This window comes from Lutjanus erythropterus, chromosome 6, assembly GCF_056507025.1.
Source record: "Lutjanus erythropterus isolate fLutEry1 chromosome 6, fLutEry1.hap2, whole genome shotgun sequence".
NCBI classification, from domain to species: Eukaryota; Metazoa; Chordata; class Actinopteri; order Lutjaniformes; family Lutjanidae; genus Lutjanus; species Lutjanus erythropterus.
The window spans coordinates 2,411,461-2,434,924 of record NC_139322.1 but is presented as its reverse complement, the minus strand read 5'-3'; the positions used below and the strand labels follow the sequence as shown (position 1 = coordinate 2,434,924).

At 40.8% G+C, this 23,464-nt stretch overlaps 1 protein-coding gene across 4 annotated transcripts in view; it reads left to right on the top strand.

Annotated features, from left to right (window-relative positions):
- LOC146324614 (LIM domain and actin-binding protein 1-like) overlaps positions 1-23,395 on the top strand; it is a 31,212-nt gene extending 7,817 nt beyond the window's left edge. For 2 of the 4 annotated variants that reach the window (XM_084720202.1, XM_084720205.1), the window contains 8 exons: positions 5,062-5,448; positions 14,677-14,731; positions 16,350-16,444; positions 18,984-19,049; positions 19,268-19,319; positions 19,634-19,698; positions 19,808-19,941; positions 21,546-23,395. In XM_084720202.1, coding sequence (XP_084576328.1) covers positions 5,062-5,448; positions 14,677-14,731; positions 16,350-16,444; positions 18,984-19,049; positions 19,268-19,319; positions 19,634-19,698; positions 19,808-19,941; positions 21,546-22,611 — 1,920 coding nt within the window. In that variant the 3' untranslated portion in view covers positions 22,612-23,395. Of the gene's footprint in view, positions 1-2,814; positions 3,019-5,061; positions 5,449-14,676; positions 14,732-16,349; positions 16,445-18,983; positions 19,050-19,267; positions 19,320-19,633; positions 19,699-19,807; positions 19,942-21,545 lie in introns of those variants that run through there. The other 2 variants (XM_084720203.1, XM_084720204.1) reach the window with 2 other exon arrangements.
- Positions 23,396-23,464: the final 69 nt, after the last annotated feature.

Sequence of the window (23,464 nt, the reverse complement as noted above, 5' to 3'; positions counted from 1 at the left end):
TTCTGAGGGTTGAAATGTGAGTGTCAGTCATTCCGTCCACCACTTTGGTCCCGACTGAAATGTCTCAGCAGCTCTTTGGTATGTTGCTTTGAAATTCTGTTCAGACATTCATGGTCTCCAGAGGACGAATCCTGATGACTTTGGTGATCCTCTGATGTTTCCTGTTGTGCCGCCATGAGGTTGACAGTTGTGGTTTTGAGTAAAATATCTCAACAACTATTGGTTGGATTGCCAAGAAATTTTGAACTTATATTTTCCCCTCTGGATGAATTTAAATTTTCTAGTGCCATCATCAGGTCAAAATATCACTGTGTCCAATACTGTACTTTATAACATAAAACTAGTGACGTTCCCATCAGCCTCAACTTTACTTTAGTCTGTGGGACTCTGCATTTCACCCTCACGGGTGTGGTTTTGCAGGACGTAGCAGTGCACGCCTCAGCAAGCTCCATGACCGTCTCAACCTGTCCTCTGAGTACAAGCATATAATATGAGATCAGTTTATCTAGCGCATGTCAAATGTTAAGGTATACAGAATATATTATTCAGGTTTTCCTATTATTTGTATATTCAGTCTCACATCTATGTACATGGAAATTGACAGTCTGCTTTGTGAGGCCATTTGACCCCCATCTGAGAAGAGGTTTGTTGTTGGACATAATTTAATCCAACTTAAATGTCAGTATATTTTAGTTGCACATATTTTCAGTAAAACGTTATGACGGTCAGTTTGAGAATCTGTCAACAGTCAGATAAAAGTATTTTGAAAATCTGCAGGGAAGTCTAGTTGTGGTTGCAGTCCGGTCAGCAGTGCAGGGAGTAAAAATCTAAGTGATCACAAAAGATAAAGAAAAAATCATGCCTGCTTGAAGTTACAATTATGCCTGAGGTCTGTTGTTTGTCATGTTTAATCTTGAGGTTAAGGCAAAGATCAGGTTTAGCTAGCTCCTCCTCCTCTCAGAAAGTGAGGAGACGACCCAATATGAACCAGTGTGAAAGCGCTTCAGGCACACAACACCGCCCCCTGAGTGAAATACCAACTTTTTATGGAGTCCACTTTGTCTATAGTGCTGCTGAATTTGGCAGATGTTAGCATGCTAACACATATTAGCATTATCTCTGCGATCACGTTGGTGTTCTTAACAGAGCCGTTAGCATGGCTGCAGATTCCTGTGTCTTGTTGTGTCGCTGGTTATTTTTAATGCAGCACATTATGTGGAAGATATTGTGCTCTTCTATGTTCATGGAACCGGTTAGGTGTTTTTCTTTGACCCCGTTTACACTCGGTTTTAAAATATGTTTTGTTGGTACAAGCATAAGTGGACAGCAGAGACACCATTCACACCTGTCCTTATCATGCGTCTCCAAGGTGTCCAGCTGACCATTTGTGTTCAGATATCCTTACTGCCTACGTCACAGACAGTTAAAGAGCCCTGTGCACGGTCATTAGACTCCGTCAGCCTGTCAGACAGCCGCCGGATTTGTTTTTCACGGGCTAACTAAGAAAACATTAGGACAAAGTCATTTGCTACTTGCAAAAATAAGCACCATGTCTTGCACTGATGATGTATTTACCTGCTGTGTCCCTGTTGGTTACAATTTAGTGATTACACAACGAAAGATATGTGGTCACGTGTCTCAGACCAAGCAGAGATGGAGAGTAACTAAGTAAAAATACTTTGTTACCGTTCTTAAGTAGAGTTTTCGGGTATCAGTACTTTACTCAAGTATTTACTTTTACTTTCTATTTAACTTTTTACTTTTACTCCCTGCATTTTAATACAAATATCTGTACATTCCCATCACTAAGAACGATTTCAACCTGGAAGAATAACAGAAAATATATTTTTATTTATGTGTCTATCAGTGCAGATCACACAAGACAAAAACAACATACTGCATACAGTTAAGGCTGCAATGATTAATCGATTATTAATTAATTATAAAATTAACCGCTGCTTCTTAAATATGAATATTTCCTGGTTTCTTTTTCCTCTCTGACAGTAAACTGAATATGATTGGGCTGTGAATAAAACAGGACATTTGAGGACGTCGTTTTGGAGTTTGGGAAATGCTTATCGACATTTTTCACCATTTTCTGACATTTTAACACAAACTACTATTAAAAATAATCGACCAATTAATAAACTATGAAAATAACTGTTAGTTGCAGCCCTTCATGAGAAGAAAAGGTTTTCAAAAAGTTTTTGTTTTATCTGTACTTCTACTTGAGTAAAGAATGTGTGGGTTTTTTTTTTGCCACCTCTAATGCATCTTGGTGATTGTTTACACTTGTATTTATCACCGTCCACTTGTGATCTGGTGGCCCAGGACACATTTTAAAACACAGTGTAAACAGGGTCTTTGTAAACTAATGAATGTCCTGTAGCTTTTTTTCTGGCGTCTGTTTTTTTTTTTTCAGTAGAAAAATTAAAGAGAGAATCAGACAGGAAAGACGGTTAAAGGTCTTCCCGAGGAATCCTCTTTCTAAAATAAACATCAGATAAAGAACAGTCAGCAGAGTTTATCAGAATATCATTATATCTTCAAGTTTATTCTTCATGAAAAGTTTTTTTTTTTTTTTGTCCTTTGTTTCGTTTTCTAGCACTCTCTCCCTTTACCTTTTTCTCATTTCCTGGACTTATTTTCCCTCTTTCCCTCACTGACCGTCTCTGTTTCTGATTTTCTCTCCCCGCCCCTCACCCCCTTCACTCCCTCTCTGTTTCCTCCTTCCCTCTGTGTTGTAGGGGGGTGGGCTGGTTACTTCATACTGCTCTGATCACTTCTCAAGACTCTCTCACATCTGGGACAGCTTGTAGGAGCCGGCCAGCAGACGCACTCAGCACACACTCAACACACACACACACACACACACACACACACACACACTCTTAAACACACTTCAACACACAAACGCCAACTGGACAGCCGGGTCTTCAGCCTCTCCCTCAGGTTTTTACTCTCTACTTCGGCAGTTTTTCTCCAGTCTCCGTCGCTCTCTGTATCCAGCAGTTCCAGGTTTATAGACGTGCATGCTGAGAGGCTCTTTGTCTTTTTGTGCAGTTGTTTCTGTTTCCTCGTTTCACTGTCTTTTCTCTCGCTCGTGTAGCTGGAAGTTTGCCTGCATGAATTATCACATGTAGTTTAATATGTGTGTGTGTGTGTGTGTGTGTGTGTGTGTGTGTGTGTGTGTGTGTGTGTGTGTGTGTGTGTGTGTGTGTGTGTGTGTGTGTGTGTGCGGACAGTGAATATTATATTGAGTCTTTTTAGCTTCATTCAGCAGTTTGAGGCTCGAGTCCAGCTTTGATTCAATGAGAAACTAAAAGCAGATTCAGGGAGCAGATAGCATCACTCAGTGTGTCTTTACCACCAAAGCTTTGGAAATAGTGAGTCATCATATTTAACGTGTTGATTTGTGGCCGGCAGTTTATCTTCTCTGCCTTCTGACTACTTAAATTTTAGGTTTAATTCTTATCTTAAATACACTCAAAGCCTTTCTGTTGTAACAAAGTACAAAAACTTACTGTACTCAAGTAGATTTTTCAGGTATCTGTACTTTACTTGAGTATTTATTTTCTGACAGCTTTTTAGTTTAACTCCTTACAGTTTAAATAACATAAATAGCATTTGATTTTGATTATTTTTCATTTTGCGTCATTGTGCACGGCCTTCACAACATCATGTAGTCATTGCAGATCACACAGGACAGACGTAACAAGACGGAAAACAATGTCAAAGACATAACAAGAATATCAGATGTATATATTTATCAAACTAGAGCTTATTAATCCCTTAAATGATTAGTCGATCAATAGGGAAATAATCAGCACCTATTTACGTATAATTTCTGTGAAGGTTTACTGTTGCTGAGCTCCAGACCTTCAGATCCTCTCACTCCACAGAGCTGATTCATTCTCTGAGTTTTCAGTTCAGTCTGATATCAGACAGAGTTCACTGACTTTGGACTGTTGATCAGAGGAAACGACCAGTTTGAAGACCGCGACTCGATCTTTTCCACTTTTTCCTGCCATTTACTGGAGAAATAATTGATAAATCTGCTTTTATGCTTAAATTAATGTTACAGGTCTCTTTGACTTTTAGACCCGCGACCTGTTGAGTTGTGGCCGAGATGATTAGTTGATTCAACATTTGTTTTAGCTTTTTTAAAATATAAATCAGCAACTATTTTCATGATCATGAGTCATTTTTCTGGCTCACACTCACACAAAATCTGTCTCAAGTCTCTGTGACTTCTAGACCTACAGCCTGCTGAGTTTTTCTTTTTTTATTTAATTAATTGGCAACTGTTTTGATAACCGATTCAGTCATTTTTATAGCATCAGCTTGCTACTTTTCTTTGTCATATGCAACAGTTGACTAGATATCTTTCAGACTTTTTTTTTTTTTATCAAAATCAGTAATTTGAAGATTTTATCTGGTATTTCTGGGACATTATGCTCAACATTTTTCACTATTCTTTGACATTTTATAGATACGCAGTTAATAAATTGAGAAAAAATCAGCAGATTAATTTAGAATTGAGCTGAAAGATGAGTTGATTAATCGATTAGTTGTTCAATACATTTTTTTTTTAGTTTCTTTTTCTTTAGCTTGGGCTTTGAACATCATTGACTTCCGTCCTACATCCAGCTCGGCCTTTGCAGTTTTTTCATCTTGAATGTAAAAATGATTGAAGTATTTCTGAATTGTCTGATTTTATCTGAAGCTGAACAAGGCCCGACACAAAAGCTATAAAGCTTGTTCCGTTACCACGGTAACTGAAGCCCAAAAACAGTATTCAAATGCTTGGTTTTTTTAAATTAGTTTTTTTGAGGAGTGAAAGGAGACCTTGTGTCTGCTGCACAGAAAAAGAGGCAAAAGACAAATAAAGAGGGAGATCGGTGCATTTTCACCCCTGCAGTGAGACCTTCATCTGAAGAATATGTCGGCTTTATCTTTTAATCAAGCCTCTGACCACTGGAATAAAGTGCATTTTGGTTCTCAGACTGAATTGGATCTCTTGGTGTCAATAACAGCTGAGTGTTTTATTTTTCTCTGCAGGTTGCAGAGCCTCTACCCTCCACAGTGTGCAGCGGGAATCTGAGTGTTTTAAAGAAACGCTGGGAACAGCAGCAGCCGTCCGGCCACAGAGCCCAACCTCAGGCCACACCCTGCAACGCTTCTGACCTTCAGACCCGCGTCAGTCCATCAACAGACCCCAGACCTGCACCTACGTCACGGATCGAAAACCAGTCTGAGACCAGTGAGGCCAGCTCCGACCAGCTGCAACCCAAGGGTCTGACCGACATGGAGGAGAGGCCCAGCAGAAATTCAGAGGAGCAGGAGGGAGCAGCAGGAGCAGCAGGAGCTGAAGTACCAGAGTCAGAGAGGCCCAGCGTTCCTCTCAACAGCCTCAAGATGATGTTTGAGAAGGGAGAGACCGACAAGGCAAGTCTTTTCTCTTTTCTCGATCCGCCGCTTCATGTGTGTGACCCCTTGAAAGTTTCAGAAAATGGGGTCAAAAGTTAACGAGGTTTTAGAGTCTGAAATGAAACTAAAAAGAAGTTTTAGATTCATCAAATCATTAGTTTCAGTTTAAGTAAAAAAGTTTGCTTGTTCTCAAAGAGGACAGATCCCTCCAGTGCTGTCATGCTGCAAGTCACATGGTGCAGCCTCACCTCACCAGCCTTCACCCCAACACACACACACACACTCTCTCACACACACACTCTCTCTCTCAGCTGACTTGCACATCCTCTCGACAAGCATCACTGACTGGCGCTCTGCTTCATGCGCCCCCGGGCAGCTAATTGTTTTCGTGGAACATAAAAGTCGAGGCGTTTTTAACGTTCGGTCACGCATTAGCTCGAGGCGTGTAAAATGTAAAGTGCTCATACTCGAGGTGTGACATGTTAACAACGGCCATGCTGTGTTTCCTCGACACAGAGCGCCCATTTATGACAGGAAGAGAACATTACAAGCCATTAAGAGGCTTTAAGAAGCATAGTGATGCTCCAGTATTCAGTGTGTTTAAAATTAACATCTTGCAAAGCACCACTGATCTAGAGTCAGCTGGATGTAATGGTCTGCCTGATCAGTTTATGCCCTCTAGTGAAAATAACTGATCAGAAAAATGGAAGCACAGTCATTAAAGTTGCTATAGTCAAAGTTTTTATATTAACAGTGGATCACGTTGTAACGAACAAATCCACAAAAATAAATCTCACTTAACTCAAGAGACTGTTGTATCTATCAACTTTATTGTTTTGGTTCGTTCTCATCACTCCTATATGTCGATCCCTTACAACTGTCTTTAAAAATCTCTCAAACCAATTAATCGATATATCAAAATAGCCAGTGATTAACTTAATTAATAGATAAATCATTGCAGCTCTAGATTATTGGATTCACATTCATCAGGTGGACAGAAACATGACTCAACATTGAAAGTGATAATGTTGCTCTATAACAGCTGTTTGAGTAAACGGCCAACGGTTTGCTAACACGTTCGACGAATCAACTGAAAATATGTAGCTGCAAGTGGCCAAAAATATCCGTTATTGCAGATTGAAGTTATTGGTTCAGATGTTTTGACTGTGATAAATCACAGTAAGCATGCATCACTTTGAAATCCAGATGCAGATGTTATTTTACATCTATAGCCGACACAATAAATGAGTGCTGGATGTAGTTTAACGCAGTCATTCCCAAAGACCGGGCTGTGACCCTCAGGTGGGTCACAGGAGAATTTATTTGGGTTGCCAAATAAATAAAAGACTATGGAAGGAATTCTGCAAATTTAAGATTTATATCTGCAGTTTTAGAAAACATTTAAAAATGTGTATATTGTTTTACTGATGAGAGGAAAAAACAAGAGTCTGTTAATTCTGCCTAAATGTACTTATTATGTCTCATTATGAAGAAGGCTAAAAGTCTTATTAAAACAAAAAAAGTTGAGAAAACTGAAAATTTCAGCATAACTTACTTTAATAGATTGTTTTTAGCTTTGAGTCCAATGCAAACTAAGTTTTACCACCTAATAAAGTTTTGAGGCTTTATGTTTGTTTTCTTGATGAGAGGAAATTAAAGATGGCCTGTTAACTCCACCTAAATGCATTTAATTCTAATTTCTAAAGTATTGAACGTGTATATGCATGTGTTCTTATAATATGAGGTGATGCAGATTAACTCTTCATAAGATCGATTGATTGTAAATTGTATTTGTAAATCTTAAAAAGTTGATCCCCAGAAAAAAAGTTTGGGGAAAAAAAAGGATAAGGCTGGTAATATTCTGTATTTGTGTTATTGTCAACAAATCCAATGAAAAGACCAAAAACAATAATGTTTGTCCACGTCTCAATACTCTCCAGCTTCCTTACCCTGTCTGTCTCTCTGACCCAAACCTATTGATTCCTACTGAAAGCTTCTGTACACAAATATAGTTTCTTTAAAAAAACAACAACAAACCTCTTCATAAAACAGCTGGACGCTTCAGTAACTGTTTAAGTCAGAATCGTCATATCGATTTCAATGCTGATAATGTAAATGTTTAATGTTATCTTTACAGCTTGTGACAAAACCAATCAGTTATTTCAGGTTGAAGTTGGATATTTACTCCACTGAAGGGATCTTTTGAATTTCCTCGTTGGTTTCTGCTCTGAGCAGCAGCTTCATTAGAGGAGTTCAGTGAGCAGACAGTATCCATTCCCTCCGGCAAACAGCCACTCCTCTAAGAATTTCTGCTCGTTCATTCCTGTAAATCTTTTACTTTAGGAGTAAGAACACGTCTGCCGGGCGAACAGGCTCAAACTTCACCCATCATCAGTCATGCGTTGAGCACGCGGGTGATGTTATTTTATATTTTTCTTATGTCAACAAATCGAATGAAAAGCTTAAAAACCAACATTAAGTTTGTTTTTCAATTTCTGACTTCTGAGGTTCTTCACCTGAGGCCACTGATTCCTACTGAAGACATAAATCTCTAAAAAGATGCCAGTTTTATTTTTTCTTAAAGTCAAACAAGGCACAGCATTTTTTTAAAGGACTAGTTTGACATTTTAAGAAACGTGTTCTTTCATTTTCTTGCTGAGAGTTTGAGAAAAATCAATACCTACATAATAACTACAACATCTTAACATCTTACTTATTTTCCAACTCAACTTTATTCATACAGCATTGTTTTTCATACATACTTGTAAAAAATAAAATAAAATCTTTAAAAATTGAGTAAAATAAAATTATATAAAAACCAGTCATTGAACTTTAAAAAGTTCATAACATCACTCCCAATTAAAAATTAAAAGCCGGATTAAAAAGATAGGTCTTTAATTTCTTTTTAAAAATATCTAGAGAGTTTGACGTTCTGATGTCCAGAGGCAGTGAATGCCACTCATAAAAACGCACAAAAACAGAAGGCACTCTCACCGGTGCATTTATGGGCCACATGAGGAACATTTAAAAGAAAAGCAGCGTAGAACCTCAGTGATCTGTCTGAAACATAAAATAAAAGAAGATCTCTGATGTATGGAGGAACAAGGTCATTCAAAACTTTATAAACAAGTAAAAGACATTTAAAATCAAGTCTAAAAGAGTTGTTGTAGTTAAAACTCTGCAGCGTTCTGAACTAACTGTAGTTTTCTTCCCAATGTTTTGGGTAATTCATTAAAAGTGAAAGTGAGAATTTCTGCATCTTTAAGTTTCACAAAAAAAATCCTTACAAAATATCAAAATGTTCCTTAAAGGGATAGTTCACCCAAAAATGAAAATTCAGTCATTATCTGTTCACCCTCATGCTGATTGAAGGTCAGGTTTGGTTTTTTAGTCCACAAAACACTGCTGGAGTTTCACAGGAGAACAGTGTTGCAGAATCTCTCACATGATGTAAGCGAATGGTGACCATAAAATGCTCATCTGGTGTAATCCAAGTCTGCTAAAGTCTCAACACGCCGTTTGCACACCGTCACAACACACACACCCAGTTCAGACAGTGTGCATGTGAACGTGGCTCCAAGCTAAAGATCTACAGTGAAGATTCAGGCTAAAAACATGGTGGAAATAACCTTTTTTTTTGTCAACTTGGCTTGTCAGGGCTTTAGGAGACTTGGATTAAACCAGATGAGCAGTATGGAGGCATTTCATGTTTTTTTCCCAGTTTTCTTTTAAACTGGTCACCATTCACGTCCATTGTTTGAGAGATTCTGCAGCGCTGTTTTCCTGTGAAACTCCAGCAGTGTTTCGTGGACTAAAAAACTAAAGCCGACCTTCAATCGACATGAGGGTGAGTAGATCATTACTGAATTTTCATTTTTGGGTGAACTATCCCTTTAAAAGATGTTCCAGCTGTCACCCAGTGAAACACACAGAGGAATAAGATAAATCAGGCTTTGGATAAACGGATAATATTACTTGGTTGTAGGATTAATTCATTGTTGATTTTTGGTCTTTTAATGAGACTCCGTTCAGAATAAGAAAAATACAGAATATGATCAAACTTGTCTTTTTTAAACCCGAGATAGTTTTTTGTTGAGATTTCATGGGATCCAGTATCAACAAAGGAGTGGTTCTTAGCAAAAAAAAAAAAAGAAGCCTGTAGTCACAGAAAAACATTAGAAACTGTGCTGTTCCAACAAAGACTTTGTTTTTCCATCACTTTAAACTCAACACTGACCTCCTGTGTGAGCTTTTTAACAGTGAGATCAAGGAGCGCTGCGGGGAGCCGGAGGGATTTGGAGTCTTTTATTGCATGTTGCATAGTTGTCTTACCAAAAGAGGGATTGTTTAGGGAAATCGTGGAGCAGTAATACAAGATCTATACAGTCCTGCAGACACAGAGTCCAGAGGCTTTTTACAATGGTGTCCAGTGTAGAGCCGAGGCCAGGCCTTCTGCTTCTCTTTTGTTGAGCTCCCCTTCACAGGGCAGATGATGTAATGGTGCCGGCTGGTAGGCTCATGACTGCAGACAGCTGACCTGCACTCTGCTCCTCTTCAGACTGACTCCCCTAAGGCCATCAAAGCTCTCCTCCTCCTCCTCCTCCTCCTCCTCCTCCTCCTCCCCCTCCCCACCTCATCAATCTTTCCTGTTGTCCACTGCTCTGCTCCTCAGCCCTCCGTCTATCTCCTCTCTGTTTTCTCTCTCAGCCCTCCCTCCTCCTTCGACACGTCAGTCTCCACTCTCTACTTTTTTTTTTTTTTGGCAGTGTTAGCTGTTAACTTTGGTCCAGACTGAAATATCCCAACTCAACTATTGGATGAATCCTAAACACTTTGGTGATCTAATTTTTCCTCTATTCCCACCAAGAGGTTTAAATCTGAATGTCTGAAGAGTGTAGCTCTTCAGGGAGCTCGAGGGACTAATTGATTAAAGTTTCTACCTGCGCTAGTCTGCAGCAGAAATACGAGTTGGTTAAACTGCTTATTAATATTTTGATTAATGTAAAACACTGATCAACTGTTGCAACTAAGATCTAACACAGCCTCTAACTGGGGCTCCAGGCGGAAGCCCCCTCTCTTATTTTCAAGTTTAATCAAATAATCGTTTAGTCTAAAATGTCAAAACGTCTTCAAATTGCCTCTTTTGTCCAACAAACAGTCCGAAAACCCCAAAACTCTTCATTTCATGTTATAAATGATGAGGAAAAGCAGCAAATCCTCACAGTTAAGAAGCTGGAACCTGCAAATGTTTGACATTTTAACTTGAAATTTGATTAAAAGAAAATTAGTTGCGATAAATGAGTGTTTTCTTACTTTTAGACTGGTTGTCTAGTCTGAATTGAATTTTCTGTTTTTCCCCCAATGCTAACATTCTCATAATCATGATGCTGTGTTAGCATGTAGCTCAAATTACTGCTCAAAGTACAGCCTCACAGAGCTGCCCCCCCCTTAACCCATATCTAAATACCCCTCTCTCCATCACTCCCCTCCCATGCAGTCATGAGGCAGTCTGAAATTAATTGACCCTCACCCAAACCAACTCCTCCCTCCCACACGCTTTACTCCCACTGTCACCCCCTGGACCAGCTGCTCCTCCACCCCGCACGCCTGCCGCTTTATTCTGAGGCTGGGGGGGTGGAGGACTGTGACACAGTAAAAAAAAAAAAAAAAAGCAAGAAAAACTGCACACACACAGATCTGTGAGGGAGGGGTAACACCATGGTACACTTTGCCTCCCCTCCTGTCATCATCCCCACCTTCATCCGGCCGCACCCCCTCTTTGGAACACCTGCTCCCACCCAGCTCCCTCCTCCTCTTCCTCCTCTGAACCATCTCCAGAGGCCCTACCCCACATCTCCCCCCCTGTCATAAGCCAGACTGGGCTGCTCTGCTCAGTCAGTCTGTGCCTCTCACCGCTGAAGTCTCACTGCTGGATTCATTCAGACGCTTAAAAAAAAAACCCTCCCTCTGAACTGGCTTCACCTCCTCTTCGCGTCTCTCTGCTGACTCTTCATCCCTCTGTGGCCTTTCCTCTGTCCGCCTGCACGAGAGGTAGCTATGGTGTTTCATTCAGCCGTTGTCGCGTTCTTTGTTTCACCTCTGAACAGACCCCGGCCTCATTTCTCCGAGACACGCCGTCTACTTTTACTTTCTCTGTCTGTTTTTGTTGACTCCTCTGTTAGATTCACTGCGGGTGAATGAGGTCTTTTCATTACAGGCACTTTTGCAGCCTCTCAAAGGCGACTTCATGGGCTAACTTTATCAGTGGCTCCTTTCATGTGTGTCAGCTCACTTTCAGCGGTGTTATTGTGCAGCTCGGGTTGGGTTTATTACCTTGTTTAAAGGCTGTAGGTACCTTCCTCTTCTGTCTTTGTTTTGGTGAGGCTTAATGTAAGAACAAGGTGCTGTCTTTGTGTGTGTGTGTGTGTGTGTGTGTGTGTGTGTGTGTGTGTGTGTGTGTGTGTGTGTGTGTGTGTGTGGTGGGTTCAGGGACAGGGTGGAGTCATAAAGGGAACAGCAAGTCAGTCTGTCAGTCTCAATGAGAGCTTTAATAGTATCAGGATTAGCGGCAGAGTCTTTGTCTAGCCCGCTGATCCAGCCTCCTGAGACCTCGTACGGCCCGGCTGCTTGTTTACATCCCAACATGTTTACACCCCCTCCTCATGTGCAGACACACACACACACACACACACACATGCAAACCAGTCCCAGACACCCCTCCTCTTCTTCAGAGCTGCACCCCCGGTTTCTGGAAGATAATCCACCTTCTGGAATTGATCCGTTATTATGATGATGATGACGGTTTCTTTTGTTGGAATTTTTCTCTGTTCTCTAATGGCAGACAGACACTTTACACTCTGAGTGTTCGTTTATGTTCCTGCACGCAGTTGTGATTCAGAGTGCGTGTTGTCATATATATGTAAGGTTTACGATGAACTCGCTCCTGACTCAGACTCTTCCTCAGGGTCATCTGTCTCATCATCCTCATCTGATGAAATGATAAAAGTTTAGTGGAGGACTTTAAAATTTAAAAATCCTGGAGCTCATGTAACAATTGTGCATCCAAAATGAGAACAGCAGGTGAAAGAGTGAGTTGAACCCACAGACTGTAACTTTAAAAGGGTGAAATCCTATTTAATATACAGTCTGTGGTTGAAGCGAGTTGTTGCTCCCCTGACTCACACTGTAATTTGATCAGTCAAGTCAAATTTTATTTGTATAGTCCAAAATCACAAATCACAATTTGCCTCAGGAGGGTTTACAGTCTGTACAGTGTGCAACAACCTCAAAACAGTAAAGAAAAACTCCCCAAAAACCCTTTAAACAAAAGAAAGCTTCAGGAAGAGCCACTGAAGAGGATCTACCTGGAAGAAGTCAGGCCACAAAATCATATAATGTAATCATGTAATGTATGTCGTAATGTAAATGTAAGCCCCATACACTGAAAACTCTGAAGTCGACTGTAGTGTCACTGCACTAATCACTGCTTCTTCCTTTTAATAACATAAAAAGTATTTTCTACAAAAAATAAAACTGTGTACTTTATAAATAGACCTGTACTTCTCTCCAGCCCACCGCTTTAATGATTTTGGTTCTTCAGCCTTGTTTCCAGCTGTTTTCAGTGCAAAAACTAAAAAACTTACTGTACACAACCTGCTCAGCAGGTCAGACAGGAGCTGGTGAACTTCATGGAGCATTTAGCAGCTAAAGAGCCAAATATTTTTCTCGGGAGTTGATGGAGACTAGGGTTGGGCTGGATGTTGAAATTTTCCAGCCCGCCATTGTCAGCCCATCACCTGGTGACTGGTGATATATTTGTTTGTTTGTTTTTAGTTTTTAAATCCTTAAATCACTTCATGAAAAGAGCGCAAAGAGTTGAACTCTGCAGGCCGTTTTCCTCTCACTCCTCATCCAGCTCGGAGCACTCGGCTCTGGCTGAGTGGGTGTGGCCTGTGCTGCAGGATGAAAGCATGTTGTTGAGCAGCTGGTGACGGATTCAGCCCCCCAGATGACATACCATATCATCATTTTATTATTTATTAGAGTAAATATATTACAGATTTCTCCTTTAAGTGTCAATGAAATTGATCATAATTGTATTATTAAAGGTAATATTTGTGTAATACTGTGAAACTGTGATGTTTTGAGACTTTTATTTTACTGTGAAATTCCTTCACTGACAGACTTCTAATGAGAAGAAGTCAAACATGCAGTGTTGAATCATGATTCACAGTTTTTCTGCAGTAACTGATGAGTATTAACTTGTCAGAAGCATCCTTGTTGTTTTTCACTGTTCACCTCAGCGAATACTTTTTTGCAAAATATTTCCCAACTTCACCTGCTGAAGCCTGCAGCCTGTCAGCTCGGGACGAAGACGCCTCACCAGGTGCACGGACCAGAAAACAACCTGGCAGTGCACTCACAAGAAAACTACATTTTCCTTGGAAATTAGAGTAATGAATCTAAATCTACTGAACAGCTGCAGGACCTGAGATGCAGGCGAGACGCTTTCTGTTCTTACAGACTGATTTCTAATTGTGTAAAAGCGTCATCGTCGTGATCTGACCTATTGTGTAATCAGTGCTTTAAGTGACTGCAGGAGAACGATGTGTGTCCTCATGTTGGAAGGACTGTCGGTGGGAGTGGTTTGACTGCGGCTGGAGAGTTGAGACTTGTTTTTACCACATCAACAAAATACATTCCTGTTAATAATAAAGCTTTCTTTACTTTGAGGGGTGACTCAGAATTTAATTATCTGTTTGTTTAGAGACTGACCGGACACACACCCATGACAAATGTCAGACTGTGAGGGCGAGTTTTAAGAAAAGATCTGGTTGAATGATCATATTTTCATAGTTTTCGAGCAGAAGGTCTGGACTTGAGTGTAAAACCACAGGAAACAGATAAATGATCAGTTTGTTTTGGCTGGCGGCCGTGGACAGAAGGGGTGTCTGTCTGTCTGTGTGGGGATCCGTCTCTCTGAGCTCATAAGGGGATTAAAGTGGTTTGGACTGGACGAACACACACACACACACACACCAGTCTTTACCTCTGTCTTTGCGTTTCCTTCGCTCCTCGACACTTTGATCTTGCTGATCGACAGCGTTGCTTCCAGCCCGTTTGCTCCGCCGGTTGAAACATGTGAGCATCAGACGGCTGCGTGTCTGTTTTTGTGACTTATTTCTTGTGTGTGTTTATTTCCCACACATCTGACTGTGTGTCTCTGTGTGTGTGTTTGTTTTGCAGGTGTCCAGAGAGCGAAACAGCAGTAACACTGCCAACATGGACCAGCCACTAGGAGGTACATGGTTTAATTTTCTTCTAGTTTTTCTTGGCGGTTGTGCAGTTTGTTGTTTTTATTACAGAGGTGACAGGAAATGAGGAGAGATGGAGGTCTGGAACAACATGCAACAAATGACTTTACTCAAACCAGCGACGTAGAGCACTGTACTGTGAGAGAGTTTAGATTTTTACCCTTCAGTTATGCTGGAAAATATATTTTAAAAGATCAAATTCTTGGCTGTTTAATCACTAGGAGGTTGGTCTGTTACAAGTTTTTATTAAATGTAGACTCCATCAGATGGACAATCTTATGGAGTTAGATTTTTCATTTTTTTAGTGAGCAAGTAGAAAATATCAAAATGCACATTTTTTTTTAAACTTTAATTCTTATTTAGCTTTGATTTAGAAGGGTTACAGAGTTGACATGTCATTCTTGAGACACATCTTATAGCAATAATATTGAATGAATTTGACTTACAATGGAAAGTTTGTCAGTACTTGAGCAGTATTCCCGCTTTTTTGAACCAGGAAGTGAGACAGAGGTCTTCAGGATGGATAGAGCTAGCCCTTTTTATGCCTGATTAAATTATGTTTTTGTAAAACAGAAACAGAAATCTGGGACAAAAGGGCCAAATTTTTCTTAAAAAAAACAATTTTAAGACAAAGATGATAATAATAGCACATTTCTTATACCTATGTTATCAGTAGGTGTTGTAACACATTTTTAAATTGTTTTTAGTTGTGATTTCTTGTCTGGGAAAAGTGTTTTCTGGCACAGAGCAAGTTTAGAAATTTCATATATTTTGTAAATGCAAATCCTCAAAGAATACATGTGGTTTTTTTTTGTAGCAAAGTCAAAAGTCCAAAAAATAATCTAAAAAAAGGTGTCCGCTTGCTTTTGATGACTCTAAGTCCAATACTTCTGTGATCCAGAACTTTTAAAACAAATGTAAAGGAAAATATTCAGTATATATACTAAACATTTTATGTCAAAGGGAAAAACATGCACTGCTCTAATGGTTTCACTTTTACAAGGCTTTTTTTGAGTCGCTTTCTCTGCACCTCCAGCATTGTTCTCTGGTACTTTTCAATCAGCCACAAACAATATCCTCCAAAACACCGGCGTCCTCGCCGTCCTGCCTTCCTCTGGGTGGATTACATCCTTCTCAGAAGTGGCGACACGGACGGCTGTACTGTAGAACCCCTGTGATCAGCAGACAGGAAGAGACAAACCGCTGTTTCCCCTCCGCACCGCACACGACTCCTGACCTCATGTTCCCGTCCGTGGCCTGCGCTGCATGACTAACCAGTACAGTCTGCACTCCGTCTGAACCGGGACGGGTGGAAGAAAAAATGAATAAATCCTCATCAACAGCGGTTGTTGTTGTGTGATTCAGAATTTCAGAATTCAACAAATGTTCCCAATAATGGGCTGAAAATATGCAGATGCTATAAAACTGAATTTCTGCTGAATTTGAATATCTGTAACCAGTTTGAAAGAGCAAATCTCAGCCGTGATGTGCTTCTGGACATCATTAACTTTGCCCAAAAAACCTCAAGGAGAATGAGTTGTTTCGGTCTGCTGATCTGTGGTGGAGGTTTAATTCTGACTTTCTCCATGCTGTGTGTTTCTCCAGATGGAAGTCTTGCAGAGTCGACTCCTCTCCGGGACAGGATGGCCCTCTACCAAGCTGCCATCTCCAAACAGGAAGTCACTCCCACCTCAGTCAGTGTGAGTACTCCTGTCAATCTTCCTCCAAAACAACACGTTTCATTTTCTGCAGACTTGTCGCCTCCAGTTTAACCCTCAAACAGCAGTGAAAATAAAATCCAAAAATCATTAATACATATTTTTCCTCTTACTCGTAGTGCTGATTATCCATCTAGATTTTTTTATGGTGTGAGTTGCAGAGTTTTGCAGATATCAGCTGTAGAGATGTCTGTCTTCTCTCCTATATAATGGGACTAACTGCTCAAAGCACCAAAAACTACATTTGAAAAATTAAACACCAGCGTCTCTTTCCAGAAATCATGACCCAGTTACTCAAGATAATCCACAGACCTTGTTGTGATTAGTGTCATGTCGGAACTATTTTCTTTCTATGGTAAAATCTACTGGAACTAATTTCTTTTTAGTAGAGTTTTGGAGCTTTGAGCACCACAAGTCAAGCGCCATTTCTAGGTCTGATGCCTCCAAAATGCTGCAACTCGCATCAAAACAATCTGGATGGATAAATAACACTACAGGCCAGAGGGAAAATATATGACGTCACTGTCGAGCAAAGTTATTACTGTTAAGGAAATGAAAAACATCCTGTTTTAAACTAACTGAATGCTCCTTAGTTAAAGTTAGAAGCTCTTTTTAAAACTTCTCAACAGATAAATATTTGTAAGAATCACAATCAGATGTAAACGGTGACCAATAGCATTAATTTATGAAAAAAAAAAGAATTAAAAAGTCAAAACGAGATTTGGAGGTTTGCGCTAATATAATGAGAGTATATTTTTGATTTTGGGGTAAACTGTTCCTTCAGATTCAGAGTTGTCTTCACAGAAATGAATTAAATCCTGAGACATGTATACTTACAAAATTCTTGCACCCTTAAAATCAAGAGGGCTTTCTGACCCTATCTTGGAGCTTTGACGACCCCTAGTGGGGGTCAGGACACCCAGGTTGGAAACCAATGCTCTCATGTTGTGGCGACGATATCAGACAATAAACGTCAGTTCCACGGCAGGACAACTGTCTATAATTGCATCTTTATTTAAACTTGACCTCGGAAACTTCACATTCTTTAAACTCAGAATCAGGTTTATTGCCAAGTAACATACAAGACACACACACACACACACACACACACACACACACACACACACACACACACACACACACACACACACCCTTGTTAAGCTGCCAGCCCCCCTCCTCTCCATGACTGTGTAGTCATGTTGGTCTAGTCTGCCTGACTCACTGGACCTCTTTAAAGAACACAGGATGTCCTTTAGACAACTGCAGTCCCACCAGCTGCTTATCTGTTGTAAGCGATGCAGGAGGAGTGTGTGTTTTAAACGTGTGGAGGGCTGGACTGCACTCATATGTATGTAAAGTGTGTAGAAAAGTGAGTGAATGTGTCTGAGCACCTGGACAGACAGACAGCAGCAGCAGCAGCAGCAGTGTGTCCTTGTCTTTTGTCCCAGTATGAATGTGAGGAATGTGGGCGACTAATTTCCACAGAGTTTTTTTATCACCATGAGATAATTTGTTGCACGTGTGACCTATTTAATGTTCTTATTTTATTTATTTATTTTTTTACACTGTAATGTAATAAAGTCTGATGCAGCATTTTCCCTTTAAATTTACCTCGGTGCATAACAGTAAATCTAGTAAAAATATAAAGGAAAGATAAACAGTAAGTTGTATTTTGTCTGACATTTTATGACTTTAGTAAAGAGTCAGTAGCAGATAGAAGTAGAGCGATTATTATTCATCAAATAATCAGTTGATTATTTTCTCCATTAATTGATCAGTGGTTTGGTTTGTAAAATGGTGAAAAATGTTGGTCACTGTTGCTGGTTTTGTTCAGAACACAAAGATATTCACTTTACTGTCATAGAGGATTAAAGACACCAGAAAATTTTGGAATTTGGACATTTTTTATTCTAAAAAAGACCCAAAATGATTGATTATCAAAACAGTTGTCAATTATTTTAATAATCGATTAATCGTTGCAGCTCCAGATATAAGAGCCTCCAGGTACCTCAATACTCAACAGAAAGTCGAATGTAGATTTTTACCAGCTGCATTATGGGAATTGTGGGTTCCAGTGTTTCTGGATCTTGACCTAAACAAGGTTCTAAAAGTTCCCAAACTACTTATCTCCTTCAATTCATCCTTTTTTTTAATGTCACTTGTGAGTCTCCAGTTTTATTAAAGTCCAACACTAAATCCCTCTCCTGCCCTAAGTCCCAATATCCAACTTTCCTCATGCACCTGAAAGCACCACAGTGCCTCTCTGTATTACAACATACTCCACTTCTCTGTCTGGCACTAAAGCTTTGACAGCTTTGTCCTGTAGTCAAATCCAATCACCCAAACTAACTCTGGACTGGAGGCGGCCAAGACGCATCTCACCACAGAGACGTACGCAAATAAACCGGCCGCAGGCAGCTCAGACGGTCAAATCATCAGTGATGAGAGTCGGTCATGTCTTAAAGGAGCTCTGTGGGCTAACAGTTTTATACTTTGTCTGTCTTGTGTTCTTGTCTCTCAGAGCGATCAGCTGGACGGGTTCTGTGGGAAGCAGAAGGAGAACGTTCCTCCGTTCTCTCTGGACATGGTGAGGACTTTAAGATAAAACCTTCAGTTTCTGCTCGCTTGTGTGATTTAAATGATTATAAACGACTTGATATTTCAGACATGGAGGATTTTTTGCTGCATTGTTTATCTGTAAAGCTCGCTGCGTCCAATTATGTGACAGTTTGTGGTGTAGAACAGTTCATTAAATGAACCGGATTGATTTTTGTTTTCTTCACATCCTCTCGTCTCTTGTTCCAGAGTCCAGAGTCTGAACCAAACAACGGGAAAGGTTTCACCTCAGAGAGCAACGGTAATTTACTTTCCACGTCTTCATGTGACTCTGTATGACAGGAATGTTCTCCTCTAATGAGAACTTGGCACTTTGACCATCATTAGAGTGGATGTTTGAGTCGAAGCTAATGGAAAACACCTGAAGTAGATTATTCTAAATATGAAATGTAGGTGATCCAGTCTGTAAGAGTCACTCAGAAACAAAGCACCGCTTCATTTTGGATTCCAGAGCGTCTTCATGTCAGTTTGGTGTATTAAACATGGAAACGGCTCCATCTAGTGGTCAGAAAACGTCACTGCCTGTTCTCATACTGGTCCTTGTGTATCCCACAGGCTCTGCCTCAGGCTCCCCTGCATCCTTCAATCAGAGAGACTCCTCTCAGCTCAAGTCTTCCAAAGTGAGTCACAACAGAAGCACCTTAATATAGAAAATACACAGAAACGTTGTGTGCGAATTAATGACTTAACTTTGTGTGTGTGTGTGTGTGTTTGTGTGCGTGCGTGCAGAGCTTCCGGCTGCCCGTGAGGGAGACGTGTGTGTCCTGTACGAAGACTGTTTACCCTCTGGAGAGGCTGGTGGCCAATCAGAACGTCTACCACAGCTCCTGCTTCCGCTGCTCACACTGCAACACCAAACTGAGGTGAGGACGACACGAACATGATGATGATGACGACTAAAATGAAATTAAAATGTCTTTAGTGTTAGTTTGTGTCAATTTGGTCACATTTGACAGTGGGATGTCTACACAACTGTGAGTTGATGGCATTCACAGTGTTGTTGTGTTGTTTGTATTGTAATACCTTCAACACAACTTTGTGCCCTCCATATTATTGTTATTTTAAACAAAACTAATACTAAAACTAATCAAAACTGAACTGAAAAAAATATTTTTCCTCTGTCCTGTAATGCCGTTTATCCACGTAGATCTTTTTTATGTGAGTTGCAGAGTTTTGGAAATATCAGCTGTAGAGATGTAATGGAGTGGCACTCGGCTCGTGATGCTCGAAGCACCAGTAATTATATTTGGTGCCCATATTAACACGTTGGAGCGTCCACACAGCTGCAGCCACGCTTCACCTAGAGATACAGAGGCTCACATGTTTTTCAGAGTGACGTTTGCGGTTCTTGACAAAAATACACATTAAAAACGATCTGTTGACAGTCGTATCAACATTACATCAGCAACAGGACACCTCATTACAGTTTCTTTGTCTACATCTGTATGTCACAGACATGACAAAATAGATGCAGGGCAGTTTTTCTTTCTCTCTTTCAGCAGCTGAAACGCAGCCTGTGTGGACGCCACAGCGTGTGAGCCGCGGCAGTTCGGTGACTGCGCCGTCACACGTGTACCGGAACCAGCTGTAATGTCTTTTTCCAGATATTATGACCTGGTTACTCGAGATCTTGCACACACCTCACTTGTTGTGAGGAACTATTTTCTCCTAAAAGAAAGAGATTCTATGTAGAAAGAAAAGTAGTTCCTGCATGAAACAACAAGGTCTGTGGATTATCTTGAGTAACTGAGTCAAGATTTCTGTAAAGAGACACTGATTTGGAATTTTTCAAAAGTATTTTTTTGGTGCTTTGAGCACCTCAAGTTGAGCGGCATCTTGTTTCATTATACTGGAGACAAGGCAGAAATCTCTACAGCCGTTATCTCCAAAATTCTCAACTTCTCAACTCAACAAAAAAGTCTGGACAGAAAATAATTGACGTTTCTGCATGAAAAACAAGTAATCGATTATCAAAACAGTTGGCAACTAAATTTCTTTTGCTAGACTAAAAGTTGCAGCTCTAATTTGGACGTTGACCTGCAAGGAGAGCAGGCTGTTGCTGCTAGCACTGCTAACATTAGCCACACTCTGCAAACGAATATGATGTCACTGACCGTCCCTAAGTGTTTTCTTACTTTTAAACTAGTCAACCAGTCAAACTTTTGTTTAATCAACACGGAAATTTGTCAATAGGAACAAACTTAATCCTAACATTCAGCTGTTTTCTCCAAAACTCTGTAACTCACACCAAAACTATCCAGATGGATAAACAGCACTACAGGTTTTTTTTAGAGTGAGCATTAAAAAGGTATTAAAGCCTTAACTTTAACTTGGACAACCGTGTTTATGGAAAACTGATCATCAGCTGACTCATCCTGAGCCTTTAAGAATTTGACAGATATAATAATTTCTCACTTTGTCGTCACGTCTTACATCTTTGGTTTTTTATTGTTCCTCTTCTGACCAGTTTGGCGAACTATGCCTCCCTGCACAACAACGTCTACTGCAAGCCGCACTTCTGCCAGCTCTTCAAGGCCAAAGGAAACTACGACGAGGGCTTCGGCCACCGGCCCCACAAAGAGCTGTGGGAGGGCAAAGGGGACAGTGGAGAGACGTCCCCTCAGTCCAGCACTCAGACCAAGCCAAAGACCCAGAGCCCGGCCTCAGACATGGAGAGCCCCACCGTGGAGGACTCCCCGCTGGCTAAAGTCAACGTGCTGACCGCCACCATGGAGGCTCTGGGACAAGGGTCATCAGAGAAGACAGACAGACCCACTGAGACGCGCAGGCTGAAGATCTCCTGGCCGCCAAGATCAGATCTGGAGGACACGCCCAGCCGCAGCGGAGCCACAGTGACCACAGACGGCGGCTCCGCCAGCAAGCCCGTTCGAGCCAAGTGGCCCCCAGAGGACGACTCCCCCTCCTCACCCACTGAACAGACCAGAGAGACGCCCTGCCTGCGCCGCACCTCCTCCCTGAAGGAGCGGAGCTTACCCTTCACACTGGCAGGACAATCCGGCAACACTCCCGCTCCTGAGGCCAGAAGACAGACTCCGCCCCCTCCTGCGAGTCCTGAAGCGTCCAGCATGGAGCTGCAGCACAGCGGCCAGTCGTCAAACAGCCAGACTCCCACTGAGGACAGCTGTGTGGACGTCCACACCAGCTCTGGAGAGGAGGAGCAGGACGGAGACATGAAGAGCGAGAACCACCATCTCACCAAGGAGGAAGACGACACCCCGGATGAACAGCCTGCGCGTGAGGAGGAGGAGATGGAGGAGGAGGATGATGGAGGTGTGTTAGAGGAAGAGATGCCGCCCCTGAAACGACCGGAGACGCCGACAGAAATCTTGTCTCCTGACGGAGAGGTGGAGGCCAGCCGCTCGTCTCAGGACGTGGGCTTCTGGGACAGCGAGGAGGTGGAGGATAAAGAGGAGCAGCAGCAGGAGGAGCAGGATGAGGAGGCGCTGTCTGTGGAGGAGATGATCAAACGAAACCGATACTACGAAGACGAAGAGGAGATAGATGATGTATAAAGTGACCGATCTGCCATGGACACTTTAGAAAACTTCTCACCATTCCTTGCTTTTTAGACGTTTTCTTCTTCTTCTCTTCTTAAAAGAGAGTTGCTGCAGTGTCTAGTGTGAACTCTACTGAACTCTATTTGTGCCTCTTTCTGAAACCTTTAAAGCCATTCACTCACTCATTCACTCATTCCTTCATTCATACAGGATAGTTTTTACAAACTGTTGGACAACATGTTGCTCTGACATCATTTGTTTTTAATGTACAATATTTAAAATTAAGCCCCGTGTAATGAATATTTTTTAGAACAGAAATGTCCAAAGGTTATGACACATAGAGAATCTTTTATTTTTGTGTACATGACTTTTGTAATTTTCTACTTTCACTGAATCCTAATCTGGATTAAAACTGCTGTTATGAGTATCAGTTACAAGATGTGGGATTATTACAGCTACTGTAGCTCTTTATGTCACGTTTAATAAGACAGGAAATAAAAGAAGATGATGTGCTGAAGGTCTCTGTTTAAGAAAAGAAACCCAGCACTTTGATCTGTTACAATTTTGTCAAAATAATGGGTCTGATTTCTGTGGAGAACACGTCAGTCACTTTTTTTTTTCAGTTGCCATTCTGTATGTACATGTTAAACTTTAAAGAAAACCAAAATATTTTTATGTTCCTTTGTTTTCCAATTTCAAGAGTTAATAACTGGATCTGAAAAATGTTGTACTGTTGTTTTTAAACCAGGGGACCAAATATCCTAGATTGCTACTGTTTAAATAAATTGTTATATACAAACTGTTTTGTATTTTATTAAAAGTGGTTTTAATTACATTCAACAAAGTTCTTCTGATTGATGTGAGGCGT